This window comes from Martes martes (genome assembly GCF_963455335.1).
Source record: "Martes martes genome assembly, chromosome: 1".
Lineage (NCBI taxonomy): Eukaryota > Metazoa > Chordata > Mammalia > Carnivora > Mustelidae > Martes > Martes martes.
The window spans coordinates 177,505,458-177,518,276 of NC_137888.1; the positions used below are offsets into that span (position 1 = coordinate 177,505,458).

Here is a 12,819-nt window from a genome sequence, read left to right on the forward strand (position 1 = left end):
CAGGAAGACTGAGGAAATGAATGGAATGATGCCACACAGTCATCTGGAGGATAGAGAAATAGATTCACACAAGGTGGCCAGCAAAGGCTGTTCAAACGGGACTTGGTTTGAGCTGAGACAGGGCTGCTGGGTGGCTAGGAAGGAGAAGGGGGTACAGTCTGGAGGAGGGAATCCTGAGGAGGGACCCAGCTCGGTGGGAATTAGGTGAGCCCCAGAGCCCCAGTAGATGGTGGTATAGAGAAACTGATGGGCAAGGACCAGATTTCCTAGGTCATTAGAGGTCCGGTGAAGAACGTGATTTTAATCCAAGTGTGATGAGAAGTCATTGCGGGGTTTTCAGGCAAGTGGAAGAAGTGATCCTGTCTCTGCTTTTTGAAGATGGACCTGGCAACCTTGTAGAGTGGGGAGCGCATGCATGGGCAGGAGAGGAAGCACCAAGTACATCGGAGGCTCTTAGTGTCATCCATCTGGAGTGGATGGCACGCCAGGGATGATAAACAGAAGTGGACAGAACTGAAATCTCACTTGGAATCAAGGAGAGCAGACTTATAGAGAAGGGGAAGGCTCTGGGACAGGGGCAGCAAACAAGCATGACTTCCAGCTTTGGCTTGACAGCTTGTGTTTTCTCACGAGGCTGTAACAAAAGTCTGCAAGGTAGGTAGGTAGTTGTAGAGCTAATTAGGGATCAGGAAACCGAGCTCCCAGTAACCTTCTCATGGATCCATAGGGCCCTTCCCAGCATCAGGGCAAGTCAGAGGTCACTGCCACTGCCCAGCCCCATCTGTGGCTTCTTTTCCCTGGTGGCATGCCTCCACACTCTGCTCTAGCCGTGATGGGGACACCAGGTGTGGGACTGAGATGAAGGTTCCCTTCCTCCCTCTCCAGCAAGCCAGAGCTGTGAGTTGATCTGTGACAAGTTGTCATGCCTCATCTTCTGGGTCTGAGAAATGGGACCAGATGTATCTGCTGGCCACCAGCCCAAGTGGGATTTTATTTACAGGTTTACTCACATCACAGGTGTGTCTGGGCTCCCAGAGAAAGGGAGCATTATTCTTCAGGCCCTGTTATGCCTCTTGGCAAGACGTGGGAGTCCTCCTGAGAGACAGTTCAACCTTCATAAAATCGAGGGGGGGTGTGAGGGTTTGGAAGCAGTTGTGAGAATTTTATACCTCAGTGATTTGCGTTGAAACAATAGTACCTGTGCATTTCGTTTAGGCGGTGGGGCGATGATTTGAAAACAGCAGGTTTTTGTTTTGAAAGCCATCCATCAGACTTAGTGGGTCAGAGGCTGAATAAAAGGAGACAAGAGGCAAGGCAGCAAGAAAAAAAATTCTTAAATGCTCTGGGTCATCACAGCTCCCCGCTTTCTTGACACACAGCACGGATCAGAGCTATGACGGTCTAGGTGGCCATGGGATTATCAGATCCAGACCCATAGTAGCCGGTGACAGTTAGCTGAGCGGCATGGACTCTGAGGTATCTGGAGCATCTCCTAGCTCCCGAAATGGTGTTAGGCTTCTCTTCCTTCCAGTTAGCTGGGCAGCCCTTTAAGAAATAACTTTCTGCTTTGGGAACTGCGAATACACTTTAGCGGTGATTATCTGCTTCCTCACCTTTAGGGGAGCCTGTCTCCTTACAAGCCCCCGGTGACTTTGCATACACACACATAGTTCTTGCAATTTAAATTTTTATATTTTATTCATACGGGGCACATTTTTCCTACAACTTGGTAAAGCGCTAAATATTATATGAATATCATTCAAAACATGTGCCTTCCATAAAACTTGTTTATATGCCATCATTATCCGCAGCATTAAATACATTTTATATCATCAAAAATTTTATGATATATTTAAAAATGAATTTCTACTTAGCTTAAATGCATTAGGGATCATCCTAAGAGACCTTGCTAAAAATGCAGTCCTGTTTATTTGTAACTGCCAGAAAATGGCTTACAAAATTGTTAGTGTCTTTTATTATTCCCTACCACTGGAGCACTTGCTTGTTAATTAGAGAAATTTCAACTGTCATAGTTGGCAATTATAGCTTCTGTATCATTGTTATGAATAGTCAATGAGAGCTGATTAATATGCATGAGCAGCAGTATATATACCGTGTGCATTGGACCACAATCCAGCTGCCAGAGTCCCTCAGAGGAGGGAGCGGTGTGTGTGTGTGCGTGCGTGTGTGTGTGTGTGTGTGTATGCGCGTGTCTGTGTGTCTGCGCGTGTGTGCATGCTGCGAGGCAAGGAGGGGAAGCGTGGACGGGGAGAGAGTTGTTTTCAGCCTTAGAGAGCAACGCCAATGTGAAGTGTAGCAGCCGTCCGATGCACCTGAGGCTCTCCGAGGATCCCTTCATGCCTGCACGCAGGACGCTGCTGTTCCCGGGTGCTGGCGAGTCCTGAAGCCTTCCTCGGACGTTCCTCTAAACATGGGATGCAGTTTGTGCAGCCTGCAGAAGCAAGAGGAGCAGTACAAATTGCTCTATGAAGTTTGTCAGGTAACGCATTGCCTTTTATTCTGTGGGCGTGGACCAGCACTCACCTGGCAGAGTGTAACTTCTAGGAAAGGAATTGGGGCTGGGGGCGTGTGTCTGTGTTCTGAACGAGACGGCTTCTCTGACTTGTCCATACAGCCTCCGTTCAGTCTCTTCCGTGCTTTCCCTCCCAGTGGCACTTAGGTGCCAGCATTTGAATACTTAAATAGATGCTGACAGTCACAAAGTACGTTTCCAGCAGTCATGCCACAAAGCTCCTTTACAACTGACCGCTCTCTGGAGTGTCAGCGACTGTCTTAGGAAGGGTCAGAGCGTGGTCACCCTTTGAACAAGTTGGAGAAGACGGGGATGATGATTGATGCTTGTGCGGTTTTGTCTCTGTTTATAAATAGTTCCGAGGCGCGCCTTTCAGTAGAGCACAAGTGTCTACCGCAGACTCGATTCTTTCAGCAGCGTCTTGTCCTGGGACATGTGGTTCTGATTTATGCTTCACACTTGCCATTTCTGTACCTCACCCTGTGAAAATTTTAAGAGCTTCAAGAGCAAGTGGCTTGATCTTGGGTGCTGTCATCCACGGCAGATGACTTCTCAAAACTTCTACATCATGAGTGACGTGAAAATTCAGTCGAGATGAGATGGGACAGTTAAGACATAACCCAGAGAACTTACCTAACATTTGCGTTGAGTGTTTTATCTTTAAATATTCAAGTTTTATCCTGAACTAGGAGGTTTTTCGACTGTCGTTGGTAACCTAACTTGACAGTTAAGTGTTTTCTCCTTAAATCATTCTAACTCCTTCCAGTTTTTCTTTGGCAATCAAAAAAATTAGAATCCTATTAAAACGGGTTTTTTTTAGTTAGAATGACAGAAAAAACTCTTTATGGTAAGAAAACAAAGGTGCTTATTCCTTAACTTATCACAGTGAATGGGGGTATATTAATATATTCTCTAAAGAGCCAGACAGCTTAAAAAAAGAATTTGATGAGCCCTCACTTGGGTACCATTTTTGCACAAGCCACCAGAGGGCGCATAGCATTAAAAAGACACAGTGTAGCAAGGCTGCTTCAGTGCGTTGGCTGCCTCTGTGGACAGTCTCAGGATAGAGGGACCCTGGGTAAAGAAAAGATGTGTGCGCACGCATGTGTGTCTTTTCTCCACTGAAGCACAGAGAATGTCAGAACAAACCTTTTGGGGCTTGGTCATTCCCCACCTACCCAGCCTCCGGCAGCCGCCCCTGTACAGAGCGCACATCTCTTACAAAAAACAAGCATCTTAAATCAGTGTTTGACATACACTTCTGACCTATGACTTCACGCTTCGCAGTCTGCCGGACTTCTGTCCTTTGAAAGCAGTCTTGGGTTGCACATTGGAAGCCTGGGCTAAATTTAGTGCCACTGGCAGTGGAGGGCTGGCCTCCATCCCTTGTGTGGTCGTGTGGTGATGTTGTCATCTACATTGTGCCAGGTTATCATGTGCGATAAGCACTGAGCGCCCCCCTTCTCCATGAGTGAGGCATTCAGAACCAGAACAGAACAACAGAACCATCACCAATGTGGTTGTGTGTGGCAGACATGCACTACTGTGTATATAATATAGTGCATAAAAATAGAGTCTTAATAACTTGCTGGGCTTTTTTTCTTCTAACTATCAGTGCACAGAAATATCACTTAGTATTCATTGTCATACATGTGTTTAATTACACTGGTACCCTCCAAAATGTGGTCACCCTACCTGGTCTCCTGCAGATCTGTGTTAACTCGGGCTTTATTCATCTGGATTGGGTAGGCTCTTCCCCATTAGCCCCCCCCCAAAAGAAGGAGCCTGGATTCTGTTTGTTTGTTTTTACTAGGTGAATTTATGTGGAAATATTTCTGGCCAAAGCATCGTGCAGTAAATTGCTGATAAATGACTACCATCTGGAATACACTTTGTCAGCAATTTAGGAAGCCATGCAGATTTATTTTCAGGAAACTCAAACTACTTTTCGGACCCATTACCCTTGTGCCAACTAAGTAAAATCCCCTTTCTCCTATTCTTTGGGAGTCCTGAACCGTAGCATAAAGGAATTCACAAAACACTTGCAAGAATTAATAACTGCATTCCCCTTCTTATTATGCAAAGCCTTATTAAAAGCAGAGAAATTAAGGTTTCCATAAATTACAGTTCCAGAAGGTCCAGTGTGTCTGGCTTCGGTAAGCCCTCGTAACAGCAGCACAAAGAGGATCAAATATTCTGGGGCTCAGACTTTATCCTTCCCTCATCCAGAGATAATTCAAAGAGATGCTCTTCATTAGGGCCTTTGGCAAGCTGCCTACAATTTCTTTTTGGGGCTGCTGTGAGCTTAATGATGCAGAACAATGGCTTTGCCTCTTGTTGCACACATACCTTATTGTACCTTTAATCACATTAGAAAAACACCAGCAACACAGGAAGTTGCCTGGCTGTCAAATGGCGCTGTGAGGAGTGCACACATATAGCAGCGATTCCCATCACGCAGTATCCCCAGGTGTCTGGGGATCTCCGGAATATTTCCTGGGGGGGTACGGGGCGAGCCTCCTGTCCACCCTGGAGGTGTCAGATCAGCCCAGGTATAGCAGCCTTCGTGCTTTCCTGGTAACTGTAGCGTCCTGGGGAGCATCAAGACAGGACCTGTGCCTGTGGGACATCTAACATTTAAGTTAGTAGCTGCTTCCTGCTTTGGAAAACCAGCCCATCTCGGGCGACCACTCAGAAGCACTGCTGAGGCGTAAAGACAGAAGCAAGAAAGGAAGATGCTCTAAGGTTATCGAGGGGCACAGTCTTCTGCTTGGACAAATTAACTGCCCAGAAGATCTCATGAGCAGGGGGTGATGGGGTGGGGAGCCTGACAGCTTTGGAGCAATGGCCAGAACCTAGCTGAGGCTGGTCCCCTGGCTATAGGGAAAGGGTTGGAGAGTAGTATTGGCAGGGCTGGAGAAGTCTGTGGCTCTGCTGGCTTGGTGCCCGGGACCCCGTCCCCAGCCAGGCATCAGCCATCCCCCCAGCTGCGTCCTTTCTGGACAAGGGGAAGGCCAGTGTGTGGATGCTTTGAAGAGAATTTTCAGATAGAGGCTGGGGGAAGGGAAAAGGAATAACACACCAGGCGGTATCACTCATTCCCTCCGCCTCTCCTAAGGTCGACCAGATGCTCTTTGTAGATTAGTGACCTTGGGTCACTTGATTGGGTCATAAGGAAGTAATACTGTTTGGGACTTGGGCTTCAAACTGAAATTTTAATAACGAGTACATTCGCTTGCACTGTACACATGTTTTCAAGATGGCTAGGAGAACATAGGAATCGCAGTGATGGCCATTGTGGGAACCACAGCATTATTGGGCACTTACTTTGCACCCGTGCCGACTGCACATTTCTCCATCAGATCCTCACAGCAGCGCCAAGAGGTGGGTCATACTGATACCCCATTTTGGAGATTAAAAAAACCGAGACACAAAGGAATTAGGAATGGGAGTGGCAGCGATGCCCGTGCTGGGATTCCAAAGTCTGAATTCTTCTCTTATACAAATCATTTTTATCAAACCCAGTGAGGAGATCCCTGTATTATATGGGACGCCTAGTTAAATTTTTAAAATATCATTCTCAAGTTTGTGGAGCAAACAGGGAGGCCCTGTATTCTCCAAAAGGGCCATGTGCTGCTTGCCCTCCCCGTCAGCCTGGGAGCGCTTGGGTCTGTTCTCCTACAAATGAGAGGACTTGAGACAGGGCCTCGGGTCCCTCATGCCAGGGGAGAATGGTGGACAGAGAGAAAAGTGTTCAGGAGGAACGCAGCATTCCCACCCGCTTCCCAGGCCGTTTTAAGAATGGTTCATTTGAGAGTGGTTTATGTTCTTTTGCATCTCACAGTAACAACAAATAGGAGGAATCTGTGCCTTTTATGCCCCCTAAAGTTGTTGATTTGGGGAATCGGCCAGTTCGTGGTATGATAAAGCGTGGACAGAGCTAATGGTGATTAATTGGATGAACATAAACTTGACCTCCATATGGAAGTGTTGCACGTGGTTTAGTTTTCCTGTAAGTGAGAGTGTGTCTGCTTAAACAACCTATCAGTTCCAAAAACTTTATTATTAGAAGCAGCTTTATAATCTGAATTAGTTGAGGCAAAGCAGGTGTGGAAAAAGAAAGCCTGTCTCCTCCTGCCTTAATGGCGTGGCACCGTCTGTGGCTGAAAGGGTCCCTTTTTTTTTCATGGGAAGCATTTATCCATCACTTGGACTTGTTTTTTCCTTCAGTCAACAGTGGACCGTAAAACACTTTGATGCTGATGAAGCAGTGAAAAGGAAAGGCTTAGGGTTTGAGCACGGCTGACTCGCCTGTCTTTCTACCCATCTCTTCTTTACGTACAACACATTTGGTGACCGTATTAGCAGTCTCTTGCTCTCCTCTTAGGACTGAAGTCAGTTGGCCACAACCCCAGCTCAGGTGACTTTCTGAGTGTGCCCATGAGTCCCTGCACACCTCCGTATCCCTGTGCTGAGTGAGCCCCCGTGAGGTCCTGTGCACCATAGTACCCATGCCCTGAGCCCTCCCTCAAGGCTCTGTTCATCATTCTCTTCCTTGTTTCGGTACTAATCTGTTAATTCGGCCTCCTTGGTTACACTGTGAAATCCTGGGTGGCCTTGTCACCATCTGTATCCTCCGCATGTGATCACTTGAACACACTGAATTTTGTATGTGTTGGTAGGGCACGAGGAGCAAGAAAAGAAACAAGGGTACTAGTTAGGAACCCAGAACAAGCTGTTGGAAGAGATGCCTGTGATTCATCCATAAAGGGGCCAACAAAGAACACAGGGGATACGAGACATTGTGTTTCCATTCATTTGGCCAATGTGTTTACCCGACCAACCCCATGCTGAGTACCAAATTTCCCACTCCCTACTCACTGGCTCCCCAGTGCCCTGGAGATAAAACTTCCTTCACTGGGGCTTGCAGGGACCTGTGTGGTCTGGCTTCTTTCTCCCCCTCCAGCAAGCCACCTGCCACGAGCCCATCATACATCCACTCTGATCCTTACCGGTTTCTTGCAGCACCCAGACCCCACATGACTGCTTCTGTCTTCACACCTTAGACTAGCCATTCCTCTCCACCTGAAGCATAGCTCACCAGCTCATCCTTGAGGACTCGGCTCAAATATCGCTCTTCCCCAGAGATCTTCCCTGATCTGAGAAGTTCCCCTCCCCTGACCCATGTTGACCTCTCTGTCCACAGTTTCTTTCTTTCTTTCTTAGCACTTATCATAATTCATGTACTTACTAACTTGTCCACTGTTTCCAGCTCGCAGTCCCCAGGAAAACGTCAGCCCCGTGAAGGTGGGGACTTTGTCTTATTCTCTGTGACACCCCAGATCCTGACATATAACCAGTAAACTATTCAGGACATGTTTACCAAATTAACTTCTGAATGAGGAATGTATTAAGTAGGTCCCACTTTGGTCCGGGCTTTTAGCAATGACGAATGAGTCTGCATCCTGGGATTCTAATGGCTTCCATAGATTCAGCTGCATATCGCCATGAGGCAGGTGGTACGCAGCCACAGGGGAGATGACTGCCCCTCTCTCTCTGCTCCTGTGACGTGCCTGCCGTGGCTGGCAGAAAGAAACATATGGAACAGTGAAAAAATGTAGCTTTAATAAATGACTTCTCTTGCACTCATTAATAATGCAGGGAGAGGTCATGGCTACACTGGGGGTGGGGGAGAACAGGCACAAAAGAATGCCATCCCAGGTCCAGAGGCACGCCAGAGCCAAAAGAACCCCCCCTGCCTTGTCTGCCCAGTGTGGGATGCAACAAGGAACACAGCCTTCACTCTCTAAAGCTCACGAAGCCGGGCTGCTAGCAACATTACCCTCCGTAGCGTGGCAGGTGTCATAACATTGGTGAAATGTCATTGGATTCTGCTGCCTAATGGCGAGTGCTGCGCTGGCGAAAGTCAGGCGTGAATTTGTCTACTTCAGATGCTCTGCTTTCCTATTTCTTCATCAAGGGCATATTGAGTGGTGTGTGTTTGTGGGTTAACTTTGGGGAGAGGGCCCCTTGTCCGGTCTACTGGCCATCTGCCTGGTAGGATCACTTTTTCTCCAAAACCATTTTATTATACCCATCAGTCTATAATAAAGAATATGCTGGAATTATGCAGAAGTGGAAGGAAGTTATTGGCATCAATGTTCAGTTGTGGGAGCACGAGGATCTCAATTTGAGAGGCGGTGGGGATCAAGGGGCACTTTCCTGACAGTTGAAGCGTTTCCAGAAGTTTCTTCTAAGTCACTCATTCTCAGAGTATGGTCTTGGGGCAGCAGCAGCAGCATCACATAGGAACACGTTAGAAATGCAGACACTCCAGCCACAGTCCAGACCTACTGAGTCCCAGTCCCTGTGCTGGGCGCCAGCAATCTGTGTTGAACAAGGTCTCCAGATGAGTCTGATGCTCACTCAAGTGTCAGCACCTCTGTTCCAGGTTCAGCCCAAAATACCAGGAGAGGGAGGACTCTCCAGTTACCTAAGCTTTGGGGCAGATTTTCTCCATCCTTCCTTCGAACGAAGAGGCGGCAGGACACGCTTCTATCTCAGACACTTCCATTCAGATCAAAATGTAACCATCTGTTGGTGAATACAAAATAGCAGTCATTTTATTCTGGTGAAGCAGGGCTTTTTTCAAGTAAGTCGTTCTATAATATATAGTTTACAAGTGGGGAAATGAAGGTTAGTGAAGCTTTGCCTAGTAAAGACGTATATGCACATGTAAACACACACATGTACATGTGTGCACATGTGTGTGTCTCTTCTACCGATTAACCTTCAATTTTCTTCAACCAGTGTCACTTTCAGAATCACCCCAGATTCCAGAATTTTAATCTTCTTAAGTCCCACACCCTCCTGCTCGTATCAATGCTCCCTTTCCAGTAGTCAGTGGGAAATTCATTTAGAGTAATTCCCAAGAACGTGAATGATGGTAGACAGAATCCTCCTGCCCGAAGAGAATGTGTGTTTAGAAAGACCTTGTTAGCCAAACGAATCCTCGTTTGCAGAATCGTGGGTGAGTGAGTGGAGCAGGGACCTCCTTCTGATGGTGAGCTGGGTGGCCGTCACCATGCTGCTGGGTCACGATTCACAGACCCTGCTTCTGGAGCATGTTCAGGTTGTAGGACGCAGTCCCGCTGTCTCTGTCAGGGAAACAGTACCACTGATCAATCCTTAGGAACTATCTTAGTGTGCATTCTGATGTGTTATACCAGAGGAGAAATTCTTTTAGCAGTCTTAATAAGTCTTGCCAGATTATCCCCCAGATGAACCTCTTTGTGTAACACCACCGGCAACTAAGTATCTGTCTCACCTTGTCTCCCTTTCCCATACTCAGTGGGCATTAAAGGTATTCTCACTTTTTTTTCTATTTGGTAGGAAAAGGGGGTGGGGTAGAGGACTGCACTCTCAACTGTAACTTGCATTCCTACACCAGTTTCAAGGCACAACGTTCCTCTAGGGCACTGGGTTCGCAAACTGGAACATGCAGCAGCGTCTCCAGGAGGCAGTATGGAAGCACTGAGTCCCCGGCCCAACCCCGGTTTAGATGCTTCTGGTCTGGGGAGCATGATTTGGGAATCACTGCTCTGAGATATTTGTGGTTACATATGGATGGATGGACAGATGGATGGATGCACGGATGGACGGGTAGACAGGTGGGTGGATGGATGGATGGACAGATGGATGGGTAGACAGGTGGATGGGTGGATGATGGATGGATGGTTGGATAGACGGGTGGATTGACAGACGGACGGGTGGATGGTTGGTTGGATGGATGGACAAACTGACAGATGGACAAAAAGATGGACAAAAGGACAGGAGGGAGGGAAGGAAGGCGGGCTTTAAGGTGAATGCTTCTCGATTTTACTAATGCCAGACTGTTATGGTAGAGGGGTTCTTAATGCTTCACTTCCCTGTCAGTACTTGGTATCATCTGGCTCCTTAATTTTTACAATGCTGTGAATACAAAGAGGTTTCTCACTATGGTTTAAATTTGCTGTGCTCTTGATTATTAATGAAATAGAGTGTTTTATTTTTGATGCATATATTGACCATATTCGAGTGTGTGTGTGTGTGTGTGTGTGTGTGTGTGTGTGTGTGTGTACAGTGCCTCTTCAGGTGTTCGCCCCAGTTCTCTATTGGATTTTTCATCTTTTTTCCTTTGGTTCATAGGATTTTTTAAAGCATTTTCTGGATACCAGTCCTTTATCAGGTACGACTTCCAGACCTTTTCTCCCAGTTTGTGGCTTGTCTTTGCCTTCTCTTTATGATGTGTTCCAGTGAACCAAATCCCTTCATTGAACATAGTCAGATATATCAGTCTTTTCTTATGGTTTGTGCTTTCAGTCTCTGTGAGGAAATGTATTTTCTACTCTGAAGCTCTAAAGCTGCTATCCCGTGTTTTCTTTCAAAAGCTTTATATAACTTTTGCCTTCCACAGAAGGCTGTAAGGCGGGAGCCGACTTTGTTTTAGGGTGGATCTCCTCGTACCAATGTAGAAAAGCCCATCTCCTCCCCATCAAAGGGCAGAGCCAGTTTCCCTTTGTGTTTGGGGCTGTTTCTGGCCTTTCTTTTCTGATCCATCAAGAGTCTTCCTGCACCAAAACCACACTAAGGGTGTCTGTTTTCTAGTGCTATAGTTATCTAGAAACTCTTGTCCCCCTAGGAGAAGGTCCTTCTCTGGTGCTGCCTTCTTGTGGTCTTCTTGGCATTCTGTCTATCCACGGACATGGATGTTCAGCTTTTCAAGTGATATATTGGTAGTGCTCTTTTCTCAAATGGGGGGATGGGCTTACAAGTATGCAGCGTAGCATTCTTTATAATTATATGCCTCTTAACAAAACTTTTAATGTATTCAGTATTTAATAAAATAAAAATATTAAGAAGAGCCCCAAGAAGAAATACCATATATTATAAAAAGCTTCCTCCCTCCCCCAAATTCTGAAGGAAAGTAAATCAGAAATAGTAATGATGGGGAGGAAAGCGTTGGTTGGCTCTCAAGATCTTTAAAAAGTATTAAAATACTGTCTTATTTTTTCCTTAAGAAAAAACATTCTTCATGTGCGCAAGAATTCTCTCACCCTCTACCATTTGTTGTAGCAGAAGACAGCTGTAGGACCACAGTTAGAACTTGGATCTTTACAAACACATTGCTCAAGAGTTGGCATGGTTGCATGTCTGTATATAAAGAAGTCTTAAGCAAAAATGTTTTCTGTTTTTGTGAACAAAAAATGCATAAGCCATATAATGGAGATAGACACTCTTCACAGCATTAAACCAATGAGAACAGAGTTCATTTGTCAGACATCTGGGAAAATAAGTTTCCTCCCAGTGTGTTAAGCAGTGTCCCACCGCTCAGATGAGTTCCTGCTTTACCATACATGACAACTCTTTATTCCCCTTCTGGGCCCAAAAGTGTCCGTGGTGGGGCACATAGCATTAGAAGTGACATGCATTCTAATAAGAGGAAACTCTAAGTAATAGGAACCAATGTTCCTTTATCAAGCAGCTGTTTACTGTTTGCGGGATCTGGAAAACCTAGGGAGAAACTGCCCTCTTTCATCACAGTATTTCCATTGGCATTAGGAGAGGAAGAGCTGTGTCCCCTCCCCTGCCGAATCACAATGGTATTTCACACCTGGGATTCTCTTCTTTTTATCTAGTTAGAGAATGCCCGGTGTGAATGACTTATATCTCCTACCCTCTCCCTGTTGGAGACCAGCTACCACTTGTTGCACTGACCCGCGTGTATCTGTGTGTTCCCATGCGTTACGGTACTGTAGCCTGCAGTGCCTCTGTTTCCGGGGGCCCAGGGTTTTCTCCTTTTCCGTTGTCGCTCTAGCAACTTTCTAAGCCTAAAATTTGGAGTATAAGCTTAGGCATCTAGAAGCTTCCCAGGCATTGATGTTTGAGTTATCAGGCATGTCTGTCTAATCTCTCCCCCAACCAATGGAAGGTTCTGGTGTGGTTCTTCCCTGGAGTGGAATTGAGAGCAAGTACCTGTTCCCCCTTAGAGTGCAGGGAGGGGCAAGCCTCAGGGAGAAGGCACGGTGAAGAGCTAGCACATCTTTTTCTCAGTTGGCCGTCAAGGTTTAGAAGCAGCTCTCCTCCACACCCAACCACAGTTAAGAAATGTCCAGAGAAAGGAAGAAGCCATTCCAGCATTGTATTCTTTGTCCAGGGAAGGCAAGACAGACACATTCCAGTGATTTGGATTTCTGTGTTAATAGCGATGATAAGTCACCGTGAACTGCAGTGCTCATGGTCCGTAG

General features: G+C 46.4%; 1 protein-coding gene across 3 annotated transcripts in view; it reads left to right on the forward strand.

Moving 5' to 3' along the window:
• PDZRN3 (PDZ domain containing ring finger 3) overlaps nt 1–12,819 on the forward strand; it is a 241,238-nt gene that overhangs the window by 188,834 nt on the left and 39,585 nt on the right. The window contains exon 1 of one of the 3 annotated variants that reach the window (XM_080828837.1): nt 2,136–2,500. The exons of the other annotated variants lie outside the window; for them this stretch is intronic. Coding sequence (XP_080684963.1) covers nt 2,432–2,500 — 69 coding nt within the window. The 5' untranslated portion in view covers nt 2,136–2,431. Of the gene's footprint in view, nt 1–2,135; nt 2,501–12,819 lie in introns of those variants that run through there. 3 annotated transcript variants of the gene reach the window in all.